The 22,892-nt window shown below is 36.3% G+C and overlaps 1 protein-coding gene across 5 annotated transcripts in view; it reads left to right on the top strand.

Annotated features, from left to right (window-relative positions):
- DNAH3 (dynein axonemal heavy chain 3) overlaps positions 1-22,892 on the top strand; it is a 57,546-nt gene that overhangs the window by 8,258 nt on the left and 26,396 nt on the right. For all 5 annotated transcript variants that reach the window (XM_072935618.1, XM_030284747.4, XM_072935616.1 and 2 more), the window contains 28 exons: positions 96-291; positions 1,206-1,331; positions 1,994-2,189; positions 3,453-3,632; positions 4,016-4,152; positions 4,310-4,415; positions 4,979-5,157; positions 5,439-5,623; positions 6,790-6,913; positions 7,471-7,627; positions 9,359-9,503; positions 9,778-9,989; positions 10,246-10,337; positions 10,740-10,854; positions 11,342-11,458; positions 11,636-11,815; positions 12,896-13,032; positions 13,682-13,883; positions 14,472-14,564; positions 14,873-14,983; positions 16,619-16,733; positions 17,127-17,325; positions 18,318-18,426; positions 18,759-18,872; positions 19,975-20,151; positions 21,152-21,243; positions 21,662-21,881; positions 22,718-22,852. In XM_072935618.1, coding sequence (XP_072791719.1) covers positions 96-291; positions 1,206-1,331; positions 1,994-2,189; positions 3,453-3,632; positions 4,016-4,152; positions 4,310-4,415; positions 4,979-5,157; positions 5,439-5,623; positions 6,790-6,913; positions 7,471-7,627; positions 9,359-9,503; positions 9,778-9,989; positions 10,246-10,337; positions 10,740-10,854; positions 11,342-11,458; positions 11,636-11,815; positions 12,896-13,032; positions 13,682-13,883; positions 14,472-14,564; positions 14,873-14,983; positions 16,619-16,733; positions 17,127-17,325; positions 18,318-18,426; positions 18,759-18,872; positions 19,975-20,151; positions 21,152-21,243; positions 21,662-21,881; positions 22,718-22,852 — 4,151 coding nt within the window. The remainder of the gene's footprint in view (positions 1-95; positions 292-1,205; positions 1,332-1,993; positions 2,190-3,452; positions 3,633-4,015; positions 4,153-4,309; positions 4,416-4,978; positions 5,158-5,438; positions 5,624-6,789; positions 6,914-7,470; positions 7,628-9,358; positions 9,504-9,777; positions 9,990-10,245; positions 10,338-10,739; positions 10,855-11,341; positions 11,459-11,635; positions 11,816-12,895; positions 13,033-13,681; positions 13,884-14,471; positions 14,565-14,872; positions 14,984-16,618; positions 16,734-17,126; positions 17,326-18,317; positions 18,427-18,758; positions 18,873-19,974; positions 20,152-21,151; positions 21,244-21,661; positions 21,882-22,717; positions 22,853-22,892) is intronic.

Below are 22,892 nucleotides of genomic sequence, written 5' to 3'. Positions count from 1 at the left end.
TTCTACTTCTTCCTGAATGATGAATGTATAGTGGTTCTGAATGTAGATTTTGGCAATATATGCAGTCTAACCATGATATATATGATTTGTTCTAGTTGATTATGTCTTGTTGGATCCAGCTGAGAGGAAGAGACTCTCTATTCAAAGCACCCCACACCCTTTTCCCCGGAGAGTTGTCTGTGCACCAGTCCCATGGCACAGCTCTTACAAAGAAACAAAAAGTTGGAATGAAAGCAATCTGTTCATAGTGAATTCAATGATGCCCACTTTGCAAGAGCTCTGGCTTTCTCAGTAAGATGGCTTGTTCATAGGACCTTAATGAAATGTAGCATGTTTTTATTTAATGATTTGGTTAGAGTGCATCTGCTGACTTCTCTATATATGCTACAGAGATCCTGGGGGAGCCACTAGATATAAAGTGGCAAAATGTCCTTTTATTTGAGCCTCGAAGAATTTCAGCATAAAATGATTGTTTCCTGCAATTGCTGAAGGAACATGTGTTACGTGATGTGAAAAGATCCTCCCCTTTGTTAAAATGGTGCTATGCTTAAATTAAGATCCAGTGCTCAAGTAAATGGTGATTTGGAATTCTCCTCCTGATTGCTGTTACGAACAAAATTAACTCCTAAAACTCAATATCTTTCAAATGTTTGTAATTAAAATTTGCCCTGGGGACACTTGAAAATTGAGATGTGTTATTTTAGGAAGATAATATGGTAATTTGTAATTCTGAGAGCTGTTTTTGCATTTAAGAAACATTTGCAGGAATTTAAGCTTGTATGTTACAGACTGTCATACATACATATGCCATGCTGCTGAAATTTCATTTTTTTCCCCATAGAGTAGTCAGGATAGCTACTTAATAATACGGACTAGAAGCAGTAGGTTTCATTCTGTATGTTCTTTAATGACTGGATATACTACTGAATCTAGGAAAAGGAAAAGGCTATTTTAGCAAAGAATTAAGAGTCTTAAATACAGCAAGTACAACTAAAATTTGTGAAATCCTTTATGTTTGTTAATAGAAAAACCCAATCAGAAATGCACCTGTTGGACAGCTTGGTCATGGAGTGATATTTATAAATGAAATTACATTTTTAGTGTTGTTATACACTTGAGGCCTTCCTGACTATATTTCACAGATTTTTATTTTTTAAACAACTGTGATTTTTTTATAAGGATCTTCTGTGTGTTTCCCTTCCTAGATACAGCCACCTCCGGTTTGTTCGCACTGCAGAGGTGCTCTGTGGACACCTGCCACTGCTGCCTGCAGAGTTTGAGGACATCATTCAAAGGCATTGTGTGGAAGCTCGTGATATCCTTCAGCACAAGTCAGTGCCAGCTCTGGTAGCTGTAGATAAATAGAGTATCTCAGGGTCTGACTTACAGCAAGGCCCGTTTTTAAGACAGATCTTAGACTGAGATGACAGCAGTCCCAGCCACAAGGCTGCCAAAACAAAGGGGGATAGCCCTCAGAGGAATAAACATTGGGGCACTGTCAGAGCCTTTGGAATTCAGAAGGTTTCTAACCATGAGAGGAGTGGAATCTATAGCTGTAAAAATGGTGGAAAATATTTTTTAAATTTTTTTTTTTTTTATTAGGGAAATCAGTCAATTTAAGAATGAGAATATATGAGACACATGAGGGAAAGTGTTTGTGTTCTGCTGCCTGAGATATCTTCCAAACTTGTTTCTCATTTAATGCTAATAATTGAATATTGTTTCATAATCAATAAAACAGTATAATTTGCTATTGTTTTATTTATTACTATTAATTTAATCATAGTGGTCCATTATAACTAGCATCCTTAGCTTTAAAACTGAGGTTTCCTCTAAGTCCTGGAAGGTATAGTTTTGTTTGATATCTAATTATCAGTTCTCTTCTAGCTTTGGATTTTGCTCGTTCTTTGGGTAATTTCTGAGTTTAGATTTTGTTGCAAGGAACAAAGTAAGACTAACAAGCCTTTAAAAACTTTGTATTATTTCACTGTAGGTGGATTCCAACTTGTGCATCTCTTTTTATTGATCAGAGACATATGTGGCTTCATTTTGCTCCTCAAAGGGACTCTGATTCCTCTGAGAAAGTTGAAAGCTATTTTAGCTCTGTGGCAGCTCTAATGTCATTACAATTGCGTGAGATGGTTATTAACTCCTTAGAAGATCTTCTTGCATTTTTTATGATCCACAAGGTATGAGCTGTCAGGTATATGTATAGTTTTCTGTCTTACATGGAGATAATTCATATAGCCATAAAATCTAGTGCTCTTTGAAGGCTAAAATGTCCCAGATGGCTCTTGCCTTCATAAAAAATGGCTGTATCCTTCAAAGGCTTCTGTATACTCAGTGGATTTTTTGCATGGTCAAGAACCGCTGTCCTGAATGATCTCTTGGCAGGTCTGGGGATACAAGTAAGGGTCTATAGCAGATTTCAACTCAGTCCTGAGTGAGTGTGCATTTAGTTTATTTTAGTTTAGCTTTTTTTAGTTTAATTTTCTTGGTCTTGACCAGTTATAGTATTTCTGTGAAAGGACAGAAATAATCCCCTTTGAACACAAAAGTGTGCACAGTCCTGTGCAATCCTTTGCTGAGGTGATTTATGGGTGTGGTGTCCCTGTCTATACCCAGTGAGTGCCCTGTATTATTTCAAGTAATGCACAGGATTATAACAATAACCAATACACCGTGGAAGTTTTGGCTTCCAACACTGTTTTGGCTACCATTGATTAAATGAGTATTTTAAATATAGGATCACCCAGGATGTACCTTGGTAAGACAAAATGAGTAAATATGGTGGGTTAAATACTGCATTGCAGAGGATCAATTAAATCATTTTCTTAATGCAATTTACTATCAAACCTTGCACTAAGCCTTGCCACTAAGATTTGCATTTGGATGATGATTGTGTGGCTGATGGTTGGGGTTTTAAATTTTTTTTAGTTTCATCTGGTGATTTGGTTTGGGTGGGCTCTTCTATTTTTTTGTTTTGTTGCTTGTTTTGTTATTTTTTTACTTATTATAACACCTACATTAAGAATCTAGTCATGGATTAGGACTCCATTATTGTAAACGCAATTTGGGGGTAGTGTACTTCTTACTGACGATACAATTAAAGGCAATTAAAATTAGATTTTACAATTTATTTCTGATAGATATTATCGATTACTTTTTAAAAATAAATTTTGTTCTGTATGATAATAGTGATGTAGTTCTGTTACTTAAGAGAAAAGGCAATTAGGCTTAAATCTAGTTTCTTAATTCTAGCTTTTATAGATGAATTTAGGAGTCAGCACCATAGGATCTTTTTTGAAACATCAGATTTTGTATAAATATCAGGGAAGATGATCCCATTGTTGTTGTGTAGTAAGGATATTTGGGGAGTTTGAACAGTTTAAAAATTTTTATTCCTATAGGTCACTTCCTTGTTCTGTAAATTTTTCCTTCTTTCCCCTAAGGATGGAAATGACTTTAAAGAACCATATCAAGGAGTGCAGTTCTTCCTATCACAGATACTCACAGTCAAACTCCTTGTGAAAGAGCCTGATATTGTCTTTGAGCCACCTTTGGGAGCATGTTGGGATTTAATCAGTCATTGCTTCAGGAAGATCCTGCAGAGTGCTGAGGAACTCCCAAAGGTGCTGGATAAGTTATAGCTACATACAAAATACAATATTAATAAAAACTATCTATAATATAAAAGGTTATGAATGAGGCTGAAAACTGACAAATAGAAGATAAAGATGAGGATTGTGAATCATGAACTGTGCAAGCGTTTTGGTTATAGAAGATATTTTTCAGATTCAAGTTACATTGAAGCACTGGTTTGATTTTCATATTATTTTCTCAAGCAAACTATGTGAGTAGCCAGGTGTTAATTATGGATCAGAGACTTTTCACATTGCACTGTTTTAACCAAATAATGATTTTTTTAATGTGGTAGGTGAATGGGTAATAGAATAAATTTTTTTTTAATTGCTATTCTGTGTCTTGTTACAGTATTTGTAATGATTTCCTTTAGGTAGAGAAACTTCTATTTCCAGAATTACGAAGAGATGATCTCACTCTTAATACAGTCAAACCACATGAGTCGTTGTTTTTGGAGTATATAAACAAACTTGAAAAGATCTTTGAAAGCAACATACTTGGTCCAAAGAAGTAAGTTTTGGCTGGTAACTCCATTGCCCTTCTAAATCCTTAGTTTCATAGCACTGTCCATTTGATTAAATATACAATGTGAGTGTATTTGTTTCTTTCTATAGAGAAACTTTGCATCAGAAGCTTATGTTTGTTTTTGTGGTCTTCTGTGTTTAAGGTATTTAAATGTGTACAGGAAGTACAGCAATCTTTTGAACAACAAATCACAGCAAGATGTCTCAAAATTTTTGGAAAAAGTTCCTTCTTTAGATGCTTTAACTGAGGTAATGTGTACCTGACAAGTGCAGCATCTCCATACAGCTGCTAAACCATCACACATGACTTCCTAACTTATTGCCTCAAGAACAAATCACTTGTTTTACCCTTGGGAATACTAGGGAGTGCTCAATTTACATAGCTCCTTACTTTAGGGCTGCTGTGCAAATGTAGGAGGAGGTTTCTTTATAACCTCCTTCTGTCAGTTTTGTTGTTCTTTCTTAGCAGAAAGGCTGCCCAGAGTATTTGGTCAATATGCAGCTTGCTTGTCTTTTAAATGTCTTGTCCTCAGTCAGCCCTGTCTACTCTTCCCTTTGCATCCCTGAGTTAGCATATGGCTAAATGCTTGCCTAGGCAGCTTGGGGTCTTCCCTGCTATGGCAAATTACTGTGCAAAGCTTTCAGCCCTGGAATCTGTGGATAAGAGCAGGTCTCTGGAAAGATAAAAATGAGTTTTCCTTCTTCTGTTTAGAATAAATGATCCAGTTTGTTGGATGTAAATTATTAGTTGTGTCAGATTTTTCAGCTATAGACTTTCAGGAAAAATAAGATTCATTATATTCTGTTCTTAGAAGATTGACAGCTTCACAAAACTGAAAGAAGAGATTGCTTCTATGGATATCACGGTTCCTCTGGCCATGTTCTGTCTGGATACTTTACAACTGAATGAGGAGCTCTGCAATCGGACCCAGAATCTCAAAGATACATTGATTGAATTTGAAGTGATGGAAAACAGACAGTTAAATCAAAGGTACCTGTTTGCATGGATGGTGTCTGCCTGCATTGATGCTGTGTATCTGTGGATGAGATACCTTTATTCATCTGCTGGGGTTTTAGTGCTGACCAGACTAAAGTGCAAGATGGGCAGCCTGGCTGAACAGGGAACTTTGAATAGAACTCACAGGAAGAAAAAAAGTTCAATGTATGAAGAAATGTAATTTTTTTCTTTTCAAAGACAAAATCATTTCACTAGATCTTGCCTCTCTCTTTGTTTACAATCCCAGTGATATGTATATTCTCTTTTTGTTTAAGAATTTGTGATGATTTTGACTTTATTGCAAAGAGAATGAGTGAGGTGCCCCAGAACACTGAACAGCTAGTAGAATATGAAGCATTCTTGAAGAAATCCAGTGAAGTTACTGTTGTTAAACTGAAAAAGGATCTTGACAAAGCAGCACACAGGCTGCAAATCCTCATGGACTATGCTGATCTCTCTGGTACGTCTATCTACAGAATATAAAATTTCCATATGAGAATATTTATATATTGATGATGGGCTTTGCATGCCTAAATGCTGCATCTTCCAAGGTGCTAATGGAAAGTTCCAAAAGAGACAAAAGGGAAATAAAAATAATTCAATAGAGGCCAAAATATACCAGTGCAGCAAGGAATGGTAGGGGAATGGGACACAGCACAGACAGAGCTTTTTAATGTGTTTAATGTTACGTAATCTGGCCAAATGATGTTACACCTCTATGTTAATAAATAAAAATTCTCCACATAAAAGCCATCCAAAAAGCCACGTGCCAAAGGCTCTATGACAGCATGTAGAAAGTGTGAGAACTTGCATCTCTGCAGCTGAGGATTTGATCAAAACAGGCCTTCAGTTGTTTTGCTGTCATGGTTTACTGTTCTTAATTAATATAAAAGCTGTTCTTTAAGACTGAAGATACATCTGTAGAAGTTACTTTTAGTTTGCATTTTTAATTCAAAGCAAAAATGTAATTAACAGATGCAACCTGTTATTTGCTGCACCTAAAAAGGAAGGGCAGTTAAATGAAAGCAAACCTATTTTAGTATCAGGATGATACTGTTTCCTGAAACAGAATACATTCTTGGATCAGATGATGATAGAAATAACAAGGATATGTCATGTTTATTAGACTTCATTTATGATAAAAATTAGCATGCCTATGAAAGCCAGGATAATTTTCTGTTACATTTTGGACTGGTAACATCTTATTTAGATAATTTCACATTCTTAACTTGATTTTACAGTTTTGTTCAATCAGATTTCAAACATTTATTCATTTTACATAGGTATAATATACACTTAGTTACGAGTGGTCTCTCTGTGTGTAGTTGAATGGAACTGATAATCTGGAATACCTGTTCTTACTAACTGTCTCTGTTTAGCTAACATCTTATTTAGATAATTTCACATTCTTAACTTGATTTTACAGTTTTGCTGTCAATCAGACTTCTTGTAAGGAAGAGTTTCTTTGCAGTAAAGATAATCCAGCCACCAGTTTCTTTGCTTATTCCTAAACATAGTTTAACTATTTTGCTTGTTAGTAGCCATTCTATTATATAATAACCATTCTATTAAATGATTAGTTAAAAGGCATTTTCTTAAAGGTGACTATATTTTTTTTTTTTTTAGATGAGGACATAAACCTGAACAGTGCAGTTTTCCATTGGCCTGATGAGATTAGGAAAATATTTGAAAGCAGTAAAAATGTGTTGACTGAGAGGAGGGCTCAGGTGGAGAAGGCATTGTTTGAAAGGTATGGTGTTAAGTAATTTTATTTCACTGGATATTTTTAGAGAAAAGAAAAATCTCAATATGAGTAGAAGGGAGATAATTTCAAATAAGGAGAACTTAGAAGGAACCTGAGAAAGTAAGGAATAAATCTAGCTTGTAGGATTATGGAGATTTCTGAAAAATACTATTGATGAATATCCTTATACCTAAATACATCTGAAAGGAGGAATGGAGAATTGGTCCAGAATATTCATAATTTTATGTTGTTATATTGATTAGTACAGCAGTACATATAGTTTTGTTAAATTCTTTTCACTCTTCCTTTATTTTCTCCCGGTAGTATAGGTAGCAAATATAAGTAAAGTAAAAATTGTGAGGTTTGAAAATGAGCCTTAAATTCTAATCGTGTGAACTGCATAGCATTGATGTAAATGGCTAGTGAGCTTTCACTGGCATCTGTGTTTACACTAGTATTGAGATCAGATTTCATGTACAGTGCCTGTTGTAATTAATAAAATAATTGAAACCTGAAAAGGAATGAAACACAACATCGTATTACCTTAGCTATCTTTATCTTAGGTCTTCTCAGTTTAAGACAACTCTTGAAGGTTATTATAAAGAAGTAGAAAGCTACAAGAAGCGGGGAGATATTGTGACTGCAGAAGAATTGAGGAAGAATACTGAGAATTTCAAAAAGTTAAATAAGAATATAGATAGTGCTCTAGCAGAATTTGAGGTTAGTATTTATTAATTGAGTATGAAGCAGGTTACAATGTGCTGGATGAGCAAAAATTTGCTTCCTGCCCTGATTTTTTTTTCAGGGTTCTGGCCATATATTGTTAAGATGGCTTTAAAATTTCCAAATTCACCAAGATGTGGCAAGTATCTTTGTGTGCCTATATGCTGATTTGTCCCAACTACTGAGTTGAAGAGCAAATTTTGGGAAAAAAATATTTCAGGGAGTTTTTAAATTTGAAATAATGAATTTCAGTGTTTCCAAGTGAAACACCAAGATGCTATCCAGAGAAAACAATTCTTCCGGCAGAGTTGGCAGAGGCAGAATGTAAGTGAGCTGCACTTGGTTTGTGCACATGGTTTGTGCACTGGAGCTGTGTTTTCAGTTCCTCTCCTTGTTCTCTAATTAAACCCAAATGTTTTTCAACTGTTTGTGTAATTTCCATTTAATGCTGATAGGCATTAAATATACATTTTAACACATAACAGGAATTTCAAATGCTAAAAAACAAACTAAAGACCAAGATTTCTAGATTCTATTCAGGGCTCTCCATCCAATTTACTGTATCATCCTAAGTTGAACAGTTTGTCTCAGCTGTGACTCTGCTGGGAAATGAGAAGAGTTGTCTGCGAGAGATCTCACAGGCATTGTGAGGCTTAATTAATCTTCTAAATCACAGTCAGACAATGAGATTTCTCCATATATGGAGCCATACGGGTCAAGATTTTAATTAAGTCCCACTCTAAAGGAAAAATGGAACCAATTAATTGAGTTTAGAATTTAAATAAACTGGTAGTCCTACACATCAACACTATTAATCTGACTTAAATGCATCTAGTATATTTAATTAGTGTGAGTTTACAGCACAGATATGCTGTTATAGGTAGATCAGAACAACTTATTAAGCCTAAGTTTCTTAATACATTATTGCAATGGGAGGTGTAGCCACACAATTTAAATGACATGACAATTAGCTCAGTGAATACATGAATTTAAATATTATCTAGGAATATGCATCTTTATATTTTTTCTGCCTGCAGCTCATATTGAATGATTACAAGTTTTATGAAAGGCCTAGTAGCATTAAAAAAGCACAGACTCAGGACTCAATCTGAATTCAGTGTCTAAATTTCAAACAGAATTTCTCTGTGCTTCTCCTCCCTACCTGTAAAATGAAGAAGACAATACTTTTTAAAAATCTGAATCTTTGCACATTGATTTTTACTGTAAAATCTTTTGCGTGAAGACAATGTCTTACCATGAATAAACACAGCAATTAACATTGGTTTTGGTGGGAGCTCCCAGATAATTCTGTAAAAGAAAAAACCTAATAAAGAGTTTAAAAAAAATCTTACAAGCCTCTCTAATTGAGCAGCTTACATTTAGATTTCACTGTGGATTGGAAACTTGTAAGCCTTGTTTGCACTGAATTCCAGGGTACATTATCTTATTCTAAAATGGATTTGGATTTTAAAATTTATTTGAGTAGTAAAAGATATCCACAAATGCTGGGTTATCCACTGGACTTAATCTTAGAATGGTTTAGGCTGGAAAAGACCTCTATGATTCCATGAAAGAACCAGGGGAATTTTCAAGAACACCGTTACTTTATGCACCTAAAATCCACAGGCCTATATCAACAGATCCATCTGGCTTTAAGTATTGTCTGCTTAGAAGTTAACAATAGGAGTTTTTGATGGGAATAATGTACTTTTCTTTTTCTCCTTAAAGGGTATTAATTATGAAGAAGATTTGCTTGGGCAGGAGAAGACTCAATTTCCTCTCTTGCAATCTATAATTGCAACCAAAGAACCTTTTGAGCAGCTTTGGGTAACAGCATATACTTTCCATACCAAATCTGAGGAATGGATGAATGGTGAGGCTTTGATGTTCATTTGAAGAAACATGTTACTTGCAGTTACTTAAGTAGAAGCTGAGAGGGTTGATTAGTTATGAGAAAATAATTTTAAGGAATAAATGCTGTTAAGCAGTGTGAAACAGAGTTACTGACTTGGATTTTGCACTAAGATAATTTTTTGTAACACAACTGATTTCCAGTTAGAAGACAATGATGAAAAATAGCTGTACCACCCTGGGAATCTCCTTGTGCTGAAGTGCCTGCTGTCTTTTTTTTATGCTGTTGTATTCAGGACCTCTTCAGCAATTGAATGCTGATGAAATTAATGAAGAGGTTGGAAATATGTGGAGAACCATGTACAAGCTCAGTAAGAGCTTCCCAGATGTGCCAGTACCCAGGCGCATGGCAGAATCCATGAAATTCAAGCTTGATAAATTTAAACAGCATCTTCCTGTCCTGTCCATTGCCTGCAATCGTGGAATGAAGGAGAGACACTGGGAGCAGGTACTTTGAACTCTCTTTTGGTTGTGGAAATATTCTGCCATAGAAACTGACAGTCCAATATCTTTTATCCTGTGACATGATAGATCCATGAAATCTGTAACGCCACAGGCAGAAGCTTCTTTAAATTAATAATTTATGGCAGAAAAGCAAATTAGGGTGTTGCACTAATACTTTGTTGGAATTTGTTGCTTGCTGTTTGAAAGTATTTTACAAAAAGGCATCTTGATAATGGATTTATTTCTTACTTTATTTTCAGATTAGTGAAATTGTAGGATGTGAGATCAAACCGGATAAAGACACTAACCTTAAATACATGCTGGAATGTGGACTTTCAAAATTTATTGAACAGTAAGAAGTTTAATCTAGTCTCATTTTTAGACATTGTATTTCATAGCTCAGATACCAAATATTAGTTCTTTTGGGGTTTTTTGTGCTGTTAGAACATGCTGTAAAATCAGTTGTTCTTGTAGCACAGAGGCATAAAAATCCAGTTGTATTCCTAAATCACTTAATTTGCTCACTCAGAATTTTCTATCTGTATTTGTCTTCCAATTAATGTCAATATCTCTAACTTGGTGAAGCTGAAAGTGGAAAAATATTCCTTGAGGAAAGAGTCTATGATATTATTAAGAACTTATTATGAAAGGTAGTCTGATACGCAACTGCTTTTTTGTACCTACAACTGCTTTTTTTTTTGCTCTTCAGCTATGTTACAAAAACATTTCAAAGATATGTTTAATTTCAATTTAGAATAGAACCTGTTGGAGCAGCTGCAAGTAAGGAGTATTCCTTAGAGAAATCAATAGAGAAAATGAAATCAGAGTGGGTCAACGTGCACTTCGGTTTGGCCAAGTACAGGGATACTGTAAGTAAACACTAAAAAAAGATATATCTGAAAATAATTGTTTTGATTCTGAATACAGATTGAGAAATATTAGAGGGATGTTGCTGATGATTCATTGTGGTGCAATGGTAAGTTGTATCTTAGCTCACAGCCAGGCAAATGTCTCCATTATTATAACTCCTTTTACGTGGACTTCAGTATCTGGAGAACTTGTGATCTCCCATACTCATCTTAACAAATCTGTGAGCCTGAGGACTTCCCCAGTATTGTATGGAAAGATGGACAGTAGCGAAATTTTAACTTGCCCAGAAGAAAGAAGAGTCACAGTGCAAAAGATGAAGTCAGAAGGCGCCAGCTTCCTCTCACAAAACAATCTCTGTCTTTGAAACAGAGGTGTACATAAGAAATTCCATTTGCTATCTTCACATGATAAAGTAGGGGGAAGCAGGATGAGTGGTGAAATAAAGTGACTGCCATTTGACTTACCAAAATGTGATTTTTTTTCCAGGACACCAACATCCTGTCAGCAGTGGATGACATCCAGCTTTTGTTGGATGATCACATTGTTAAGACTCAGACAGTGTGTGGCTCTCCCTTCATCAAACCAATAGAAGCTGAATGTGTGGTAAGGAAAAGCCAGTTTGACTGAGCTTGCATGTCACATAATAAGCTTTCCTCAAGTGCTTCAGGGTATTTTGACGTGATAAGACATTAAAGATTTGTTAACTAAGAACACATATTCATATTTTTTGATTTTTTTCTTGTTGTAATTTTGCTTAACTACTAAATGTTTTCATTGCAGGCTTGGAGAGATAAGCTGTGTTTAATGCAAGATATTATAGATAGCTGGTTAAAATGTCAGGCAACATGGTTGTATTTGGAACCAATTTTTAGTTCAGAAGACATTATAGCTCAAATGCCTGAAGAGGGCAGAAAGTTTAAGATTGTGGATTCATACTGGAAAAACATTATGACAGAAGTGGTAAGTGCTAACATTTCATGAATTGTGCATTTTTATGCCCACCTGGTAACATGATTATTAATATAATGTGCATGCACTGTTCTTTTCTGCAGTTGGATATTTGTATTGATGGAGTAGAAAATCCTTTACTAAAGTCCAATGCATTCTGGTCTTGCAGTAAAATTGTAGATTACATCATTATTGCATTGAGATTTCTGTAAAGGCTGGGTGTTGAAGGGTGAATCATAGCTCAAGGAAAATTAATTTTAAATTTTTTAGCTTTCTTATGACTAAATGGTCAGAATTAGGTAGAAAGATGAATGATTTGTGCTTTCAGGATATGGTTACAACTTCTCTGACAAGGTATGAAGCTTTGTCTGGATACAGTGAGAGTTTGCATTAGACTTATAAAGTGTACACACTTTTGGAGCCAATAAATATAACTAAATGTGATTTTTCTCTAATATGTGACAGCATGGTTATTCAAAAATTTAGTGACTATGGACTGCCACAGTAATGAGTGAGGATAAGATAATGGGGATAGGAAATGCAATTTGGTAACCTGTTAAATTCCTGTAAATAAGAAGTTGAGTAAGAGTGGTGGTGTGAGCTGTTTGTCAAAAATGCTGGGAGTGTGTGGTTGTATGGTAAAGGTGTTGAAATAATCTGTATAACTCAATAGGAGTTGAGACCTGTCCAACAGCTCTGACACTCTGAATGATGAGGCCTGTACTGAAAAAGAACCCTCTGAGAAGGACTGTTATCTGAAAGACAGGACAGGGAATAATTGTCCTGTGCTGTGTCTCTGATAGAACTCATTTGTGAGTGGAAAACAATGTAGCAAGCTCAAGACACAGGAGCAAGTGCCGAAGATCTTACTTGTTGATATTTCCTTTATTAATGTCTGTGAATTTCAAGTTGGTAAAATTGACAGTCTGAAAAGCAAAACTATCAAATAATGCAAATGTATTTAATACCATGAAAGCACACTACAGAGAAGAATTTTAGCCTCCTGCAGTATATGTGATTGTTGCTTAGAATTTTAATGTAAAACTTATTGCAGTTTTTAGCAGTTTCTGCCATGTGTTTGTTTTTACCAAGGTGAAAGACACAAAGGTACTTGTAGCAACTGAACAACCCAAGATGTTAGACAGACTTCAGGAAGCAAATATTCTCTTAGAGGACATTCAAAAGGGGCTGAATACTTACTTGGAGTCGAAAAGATTATTTTTCCCAAGGTAAATTAGTTAAACAGGCCTAAATTAGAAACAAGAAGCCGTAAGCTCTTTCAAACTATTTCTACTGAACTTAAAAGTCTGATTTTATAAACATATGTGGGACACAGTCACACGTAGCAAAAAATGAAAAGCTGTTCTTATCAACAGACATAACTCATTTTCCTCAGTTGTGAAATGCAAGAACAGGTGGGGATGGGGAGGCACAATCTGTCTATCACAGAGTAAACTTGGATTGGAAAGGCATAATTGCTTACAGGGTATTTTTGAAGGAGCCTTCCCATGGCTGATATGCAATTATGTTCCTGCCCCACCCTCTTTAAAAGTGTGTGATGTGTGGGAGTCGTTCATGATCACGAGGAGCAGGATTCAGGGTTTTTACAGGGTACTTAATAGCTGGCTGGAGCCATCTGGTGTTCCCTGCCTGAGTTTGAGAGCCCTTATTCTTCCTTTGCATAAAAAGGTGATCACATTGAAATTCTGAAAAAACAGATGTGATGAGTTTTATAATGTTAAAAATTGCTTAAGAAAAGGGATTTGAGATAATAATTTCCTCTCTAATACACTAGTATCTTAACAATAAAACCGATTGTATGAGTGGATTATTAATTGAAATTTTTATGACTGGAAAGTAATTGTATTTTTCTGGCAGATTCTTTTTCCTGTCTAACGATGAGCTGCTTGAAATACTGTCTGAAACAAAGGATCCACTTCGAGTACAACCACATTTAAAGAAGTGTTTTGAAGGAATTGCTAAACTGGAGTTCACAGAAGATCTGGAGATCATAGGCATGATCAGTTCAGAGAAAGAAACAGTTCCTTTCATAGATAAAATCTATCCAATGAGAGCAAATGTAAATTGTTTTTTAATTTTACTGTATGAAATTAGATTAATATATAATACATTGCATAAAGTGCATGTTTTTGAGGGAATTAGGTTTAAACCATTTAGGGTCACATCATGAAAGGAGTTTAGGAAGTGAGAGTGCAGACTGGTATTTTAGAATAAAAAGGACTTCCTACAAAAAGAAGTGAGACTTAGCAGTTTTGCAGTAAATTCCTCTGAAAGGTGGGGCATGTTGTGAGTTACAGATACACTTTTCCCTTAATGTTGCAGGAACAAAGCATGCCCTGGGTTAAAATGAGCAGGCTTAGTTGTTGATGCAATCTGTGTTTTTTGTTTAAGCTTATATGAAACATATCCAGCTGTTTCTTTAGCTAGGTTGTCTTTAGAGTTAGCTTTATATACCTGCCTTCAGACAGTGTAAACTACAGTATTACCAGTCATATTTTGGGTAATTTCAACCTTTATTCCTTTTATATACAACATCCAGAACTGAAGAAAGCATATTTAAGCCTAACACATTTCAAATAATTTGTCATTAAAGAAGAATACAGTCAGAAAATGTGTATTGACTCTTAACTGTTTTTCTTTCTTGAAGGGCATGGTAGAAAAATGGCTTCTGCAAGTAGAAGAAATGATGTTGGCCAGTGTAAGACAAGTTCTTCAAGATAGCATAAAAGGATATAGCCAGGTAATTATTCCTGAACCATGGTATAAGTTAGATTTCACAAACAAATATACATGAATAGGTTGCTCAAATTCTTAACCAAGGAAACATGTTTGAAGCTAAGTGAAATCCAGCTCTTCGTGTTCAATAGTACCAGTCTGAAGTTTTAGTTCTGAAGTTTCAGGAGGAAAAAATATTGAAGCTTTAGATGCTGATTTGCATTTATTTGCACCATGAGACAAAAGACATTTGAGGAAAGTAATTGTTCTCAGTACCATAATCTAATGTGTTTATGTGACTTCTTGTGTCTGAAATCGATCTTTTGGTTTAAGGTTCCTCGGAAAGAGTGGGTACTTCAGTGGCCTGGACAGGCAGTTATTTGTGTTTCATCCATTTACTGGACAGAAGAAGTGTCTGAGGCTATAAGGAAAAAAGCTTTACAAGTAAGATTTTTCTTCTAACTTTCTATTTCTAGGTGCTGAACTCTGGTTAATTAATTAAAAGCTCCTTCTAGCAAAGAAGATCCTTAACAAGATAGTGCAATTTACTCATGCAGTGTTTTATTTTGGTTTTCCTTTTGCATTGGGTCTTAGCAGAGGTTTGTTCCCATTTGCTTTGGTGTGTATCAGGAGAAATCCTACTGAAGGAAATTACATTACTTCATTTATGAGCGATACTTGTGTGAATTAAAGTACCAAACAAAAAGTGACAGACCATTGTTAAACACTATATATTTTTATTTCTAATTCCTGTCTCTACGTGGGAAGCCTCAAAGAAACATGCAAGCAGAAATATCTCTTTACAGATGGGTGCAGTTATTTCAGAGAATCACAGAATCAATTATGTTGGAAAAGACCTCTGAGCCCATTGAGTCCAGCCCATGACCCAACACCAGCTTGTCAACCAGACCATGGTACTGAGTGCCATGTCCAGTCACCTTAAACACCTCGAGGGACAGTGACTCCATCACCTCCCTGGGCGGCCCCTTCCAATGTCTAATCACTCTTTCTGTGCAGAAATTCTTCCTAATATTCAAACTAAACTTCCTCTGGCACAGGTTAAGACTATGTGCCCTTGTCCTCTCACTTGTTACCTGGGAGCCTAACATCACCTGGCTCCAACCTCCTTTCAGGGAGTTGTAGAGAGGGATAAGGTCACCAATGATTTCTCTGGTTATTGCTTGACTCTCCTGATGGGGAAGGTGCAGCAGCCAAACTTGTTATTTCATGCAAGAAACTTTTCTTACTTGTTCATAGTGCCTCTGTCGCTACAGCAGTTTTAACTATCAGTTCACTGAGGCTTTACTCAAACACATGCTCAAGTAGTGGAAATAATTTCTGTTTAATTCAGTGGGCTTTTCTGTGATCCTATTTAAGCTGGGTGGATGAGGATTTATTTGGAGATTAATTCTTTCAACAGAATGTTTGGGCTGCTTTTTAAATGTTGAAATAGAAAAGTATTAATAAAGTTTACATCAAATACTACATTTTAATAATGACTTTTTGTTTCTGTATCCTTACTGAATATCTTAGCTTTATTGTTTAACATCAGTTGTAGATCTTATTCAATATATCCAGACAGAGCTAAAATGTTTATTAATTTCAGAGAAAGTATCCTGAATAATCCATAGCTGAAGAAAAATTAGAAGGACTCACAGAACAGTGAATCACTGAATATAAGGGACCCCTGGACATCATGTAGCCGAACACCTGTTTAAAGTAGAGGCAACTAAACCATGTTGCTAATGGACTTTGTCCTGTATGCCCATCCTCTCTTGTGTGGGGGAAGCTAAACAAAGAATATCTGTTCCTCTCCCATTGTAGAGTTTTGTCACTTCCATTGGGAGGAAAAATAAGCCTTCTGCTAATAAGCCTTCTTTCAGGCCATAAATATTTTTGAAGTGTTCATATCAAAATAAAATGCTAGTATACCAAAGAGAATTTAAAATGTTTGTGTAGTGCCCAGACTACCATTAATAGGTTTTGTTAGAGGAGCTGTCTCCAATGATTGCACCCACAGGAGCTTAGGAAATGCTGACTACAGCATCCCATTAATGCCTGTGTTTGTTTCTGTGACAGGATTTCTTGGAGAAGAGCAATACACAGATCAGGGACATAGTTGAGTTAGTGAGAGGAAAGCTGTCCAGTGGAGCCCGGCTGACCCTTGGAGCTCTCATTGTCATCGATGTGCACGGTAATGTGCCCTGCTGCTACCCCTGGGACATCTGGGGCAGTGCTGCTGGCACTAGCTGGGTGGACTGTTGGAGAGAGGCACCTAAGGTGCTTCCTCTACTTGAATCAGCCTTTACAGAGTTATTGCTCAGCTCTTTGGGCAAATGAGGATTGTTTAGTATTGCACAAGGGTCTCCCATCGACTTAGAACAGACACTGGAATCTAGTTACAATTAAACTGATTCCCTATGCAAAACAATTGCAAATTCCTCTCTAATATGAAAACCAGCCTTAAAATGTTGAATTACTCTTACATAGCTCTAAGCAAATGTTATTTTAATTATAAGTTGTTTTAAGTAAACTACCACAGCAGAAGTGCCTAGATTTTTTAAACAATCTGTGTCTTACTCTGCAGCCCGTGATGTGGTCTCAAAATTGGTTGAAGACAAAGTCACAGATCTGAATGACTTCCAGTGGATTTCTCAGCTGAGATACTACTGGGCAGAGAATGATGTGATAGTGCGAATGATCACGACAGAAATGAAATATGGTTATGAGTATCTGGGCAATTCCCAACGTCTGGTTATAACCCCACTGACAGATCGATGTTATAGGTAAGGACATACTGTCTGGGAATAATGTTTTCTTTTTTTCGGATTGATCTGTGTTTACTTTCATTTGTTCTAGTCATTAATAGAAGGAACCTCAGCAGATAACATTTTCTTGTAGATTTTGCCCAAATATGGTAAACATATTTACCTTGTATAGCCTTCTACAGCAGTAGAGTAATAGATTCTACTGTATCCAAGAAGTTGCTTCTGAAATGAGGTGGCAGAATGTGGTATTGGAACTACAAAGAATTCTACAGTAGCACTGGTCAATTAATTTATCTGAAGTAAGACACACAGTTTAGGTATGCCTGCCTGTAAGATAAATGAGGTAATTAAAAACCCCTTCACATATACTTGATAGCTTCCTGTTCCTCCACTGGCTTGCAAGAGATTGTAATGGAAACACTTCAGTTCTCAAGGTTGAAATATTAAAAGGCATTTCATATTTCACTTCTGATGAGCCCTCAATACATGAGTCAACGCCTTTGAATGAGGGTTCTGTAAAATAATCAAGTCACTCTATTATTAACAGAGATCTCATTTCAGTAGGATGTTCACTTGAAAAGCAATATGATTCCCAGGTTTTTGAAACAATCTTTATGCTTTCTCATCCATTTCTAAAGATTGACTGAATTTCTAAAGCCGGCTTCAAGCTCTTGCCTGTTCAAGTGCCACTTGAAGGAAATGTTTGCTTTTGCAGACTCTACCATTTTGCTCATGGCACTGTTCATTTGTGTAATTGAAGGTATACAAGGTGGATGCATGTAATAAAAGCCTTAACATTCCTTTTAGGCCAAGTGGCTGAATATGACCTTCCACTATTAGGAATCACTTATGAGACAATACTGGCTTTTTAGGGAAAGCTGTGAGGTCAGTAGAGAAACAAGTAAATTGTTTTCAGGAGAGCCTGTATAGGAAAGTATGTATCAATCCACTCAGAAACAATCTGACATAAAAAATTGTTATTTCTAATGCCTGTGTTCTTGATTATGTAGGACATTAATGGGTGCCTTGAAATTAAATCTTGGTGGTGCTCCAGAAGGGCCTGCTGGGACTGGCAAAACAGAAACAACAAAAGATCTAGCAAAAGCTATAGCTAAGCAGGTACTGAAACTCCCTTTTTTTACTTTCCACTGTTTATGTTTGGATATGTAGATATTAAAATGCCATTCTTAAGCAAGTGCTGCTTATTTTGTAGCTATTCATTTACAGTTGGACTTGAACATCTTAAAGGTCCTTCCCAGCCTAATGATTCTGTGATTCTTGATTCACGGGAATAGTTGGTGACAAATTCACATTTAGGACTGTGTCTATATGACATCCTGATTTTCTAATCCAAAATTAACAACTGTAATCCCTTCCCATTTTAGACGCTAAGAATTTTATAGTGGACTCTGTGGTAATACTGAGAAATGTTCTCTGTGTTTTTGTTGTAGTGTGTTGTTTTTAATTGCTCCGATGGCCTCGATTACAAGGCAATGGGCAAGTTCTTTAAGGGGCTGGCACAAGCTGGGGCATGGGCCTGCTTTGATGAGTTCAACAGGATTGAGGTAATGTTTTAACTCGGACAAATAAAATGAGAAAGCTTCAATTTAAGACACAAGAAGTTTTTGTTTTAGACATGACAGCTTTATTGCAAATTTTCTGCTTTTACTTGTGGTGAGGCCTCTTTGTTTTCATAATTAGTGATGCAGAAATAGGCACTCAGCTGTCTGCCCTAGAAGCACTTACCTACATGTGCTGTGTTGCAGAAGTGTTGTGTCAATTTAGCTGAAAAAAAATGTTACTTTACAATTTTTTTCTTTTGTATGTGCCACTCATTTATTGGGAAAGAAATGTTCTTGTCTTCTCCTTGAGAAATCAAGCTACAGCTGTGGAGTTGCATTTGTCTGAGCTCAGCACAGGACAGACAAATCCCAGTGGAGGGATTCCTGTAATGACTAGAGCTGAGTGTCACTGAGTGACTTGATTATCAAGCTCTGTAAACTGATGCATCTAATTCTCCCCTTGTTCTTACTCAGTTCTTTTTAATTTTGTTTAATGTGGTCACTAATGAATTTGGATAAGTTTTATCATTACTTTGATGAAATTCCATTTAAGTACATACTAGTAAATGTGGAAATGTCATTAAATCCTATTTTGTGTGTATTAGTATCTTTAACTCCATAATTTTTCTGTTTTTTAGCTGCAGCTTGTTTTCTAGTGAATTCAAGCATTAGCATTTCTTTTCCAGTATACTGTTACCTTGATACTTTCAAACAATCAGCAAGACTTTTCTATTATTTACCCTCAATTTTGGGCATTGAGTGAATCAGTTTTTCTGGAGAGCCCGAGCTGTGTCTGACTTGAAGGGAAAGTGCTTTTAGAGGCCTCCAGAGGGAGTTCCTGTTCAACTAACTTAGATGTTACATTCAGGCACACGGTATTTCCCTGAGGAGGCTTTGAGAAGCCTCTGTTGTTAGTCTCGTTAGTTGAGTAGAGAATAGAGGCACTAACTTTCAGAGAATCCCCTCAATAGATAGCTAATACATAGGCTCAGGGCGACTTTTCCCCGGAAGAATGCAAATACAGCCATCAAAATATGTAAACAAAACCATTTTATATTGTTTCTCCAAGTGTCTTATGTTTTCCAATCTTTTCTGTCTATATTAGGTAGAAGTATTATCTGTAGTTGCCCAGCAAATACTTAGCATCCAGCAAGCTATAATTCGCAAACTGAAAAAATTCATCTTTGAAGGGACAGAGATCTCTCTTAATCCCACATGTGCTGTGTTTATTACCATGAATCCTGGCTATGCTGGACGGGCAGAGTTGCCTGATAATCTGAAGGTAATCTGAAATCCTGCTTTCTTGTAGAAATTAAACTGAATTTGCCACTTCTTGTCTATAATAATAAAAAAGTCATCAATTGAATAACAAACTGATGTCTAATGCTTGCTTAGCTGAAGGAAGAAAAATGCCATCACTTTGAACATAGCCTCCCTTGCTACTTCTGCTGAGCATGACCCGCTGTGCTCTGGAATATCCCTTGGCTCAGCTGTCCTGGCTGTGTCCCCTCCCTTCTGCACCCATTCTCCTGGCTGGTGCGTGGGGTGAGCAGCAGGAGAGGCACTGACTCTGTGTGAGCTCTGCTCTGCAATAACTAAAACATCCCTGAATTATCAGCACTGTTTTCCAGCACAAATACAAAACACAGCCTCAGGCCACTACTGTGAAACAATTTAACTCTTCTCCAGCCAAAACTAGCTCTGAAAACCTATTCAAATGTATCCTGCTGTGCTTTTCACCAAGCTTCAGAAAACAGAAGAAGGGTGTCAGTCTAATCGTATTGATACCACTTTACAGCTTTAACTGTGCTCTCCCTGATTGCAAATTCTCTGGCTTTACAATAGTTTGGTGATCCAAATCCCAATTTAAATTTATTATAACTGTGAGTTGCTGAGACCCTAGGGGGAGACTGATATGGTCCTGGTTCTTTTCCTAACATTGCCACAATTCTTTGCATGATCTTGTACAAAGCATTAACCACATCATGTGTCGGATTGTCTGTTATGAAAGTGAGATGAATGTCATCTGCCTTTTCCTCTATTTAGTTTTTTAGAATTGACTCTTTCTAAGCATTTGTTACTGCAGTACTTAGTACAGACCTCTTGAATCTCTTGACAAGATCAGAATATAACAGTGTTCTAAAGCAGTCTCATAGATTTCAGATGATTCATGAATTCTCTGCATTCATGAATTTATGGAGAGATGTTATTCTTACAAAACAGGCACAATTTATTACAGTATTCCACGGTCAAAAGTTGGTATCTTACTTTTTTCCTTACAGGCACTGTTCCGAACAGTTGCCATGATGGTCCCAGATTATGCCTTGATTGGGGAAATCTCACTTTATTCAATGGGATTTCTGGACTCCAAGAGGTAAGACATGCTGAATTTTCTCCCTTAGTTGAGTCTGATGTATCTCATTCCTCTATAATGCATATATGTGTGTTCGAGGCATATATGGAAGGCTGTCCATGTTTTGTTTCTCTAGAAAGTACTTTTTAATCTCCTGCTTTCTTGTCAATTCTCATTTTCCACCTCATGTTGCCAGATGTACACTTCTACACAGAATCATTTGGAAAATGTATCAAAATATCATACAGAATTCCTGGATGATGCACACATTCTGTAGCATGGCATCATCTGCAGTCTTGCTTCCCAGGTGTCTTGGGCCATCTTGTCAGCTGCTGTGTCTTAGAATCACTGCAGATACTTTGTGTATATAGGAAGGTGAATTATTTTCCTTGAATGATGAGATATTTTCACTCTACATGTTATATTTTATTATCCACAGTCTTGCCCAGAAAATTGTTGCCACTTACCGTTTGTGCTCAGAGCAGTTGTCATCTCAGCACCACTACGATTATGGGATGCGCGCAGTGAAATCTGTCCTGACAGCAGCAGGGAACCTAAAACTGAAGTACCCCACTGAAAATGAAAGTGTGTTGTTGCTTCGGGCTTTGCTGGATGTTAATTTGGCCAAGTTCTTGTCCCAGGATGTGCCATTGTTTCAGGTAAGGTATCAGACCAGTGTGTTTTAGGTTTTATCAGGCCAGCGTGTTTTAGATTTTATGATGATGAAATCTGTTATAAGAACTCACAGAAACAGGTCATTATTTTAATTTAGAACAGTTTGATCTAGATGATGCCATATTAGTGTAGAGTTACTTCAGTTCACTGGTCTGGAGGAACTCTTTGGTTCTGTTAAGATTATTTTGAAAAGCAAACTTTCAATGGTGCCTTTAAATTTATTCTATAAAATTTTTTAGACAATATCTTGTTAAAAATCATCTTGTGCTGTTTCATTCATGGAAATCATTCTTTGAGGTTTGTTTTCTGGCTTTGTGCTCCAGAAGAGATGTGGATAACTAAGTTAAGGTCATTTAGAAATTTGAGTTCAGAATAAAAATGGTGATATTTCTGTTTGCATGCTGCTTTAATAGCAAATAAATTAAAATACAAAGCACTCAATATTGAGGACTAAAAGCTAGGGTAGAAGCACAGACAGAGTCAGTGTTCTGAAATTCTGGAACACATGCCATTCTATTTAATCACTGAAATTCTTTCAACTACTTTCCTATCATTTTGTGTAATTGTGATGGGAGCAAATTTGCAAAGGTTAAGCTTCTTTTTACAATAGTAAGGTGTACATGAAAACTGCAGGCACAGGTTTCTCTTTCATGTGTACAGAATACTTCCGTGGCTGCAGTTTGCCTAGAAGTTAGTTTTGTCCAGCTGAGGACATCTGGTTTGAAGCTCCTGTTATCTCAATGAATATTGTTTTACTTGGGAATTTTCTCTTTTTGTAACCTGTGTTTAAATATTGTTCTATTCTGTCTTTCCTTAACAGGGTATCATATCTGACCTGTTTCCTGGAGTGGTTCTTCCTACACCAGACTATGACCTATTTATCAAGGCACTAACTGAAAATATTGAAAAATTGAATCTTCAACCAGTGCCATGGTTCATTGGAAAAATTATTCAGGTTTATTTTCACATACTTCTGGGGAAGAAAAGCATGAGAT

Source organism: Taeniopygia guttata, chromosome 14 (assembly GCF_048771995.1).
Source record: "Taeniopygia guttata chromosome 14, bTaeGut7.mat, whole genome shotgun sequence".
Taxonomy (NCBI): domain Eukaryota; kingdom Metazoa; phylum Chordata; class Aves; order Passeriformes; family Estrildidae; genus Taeniopygia; species Taeniopygia guttata.
The sequence above is the reverse complement of the archived record's forward strand: the minus strand, read 5'-3'. Positions and strand labels throughout refer to the sequence as shown.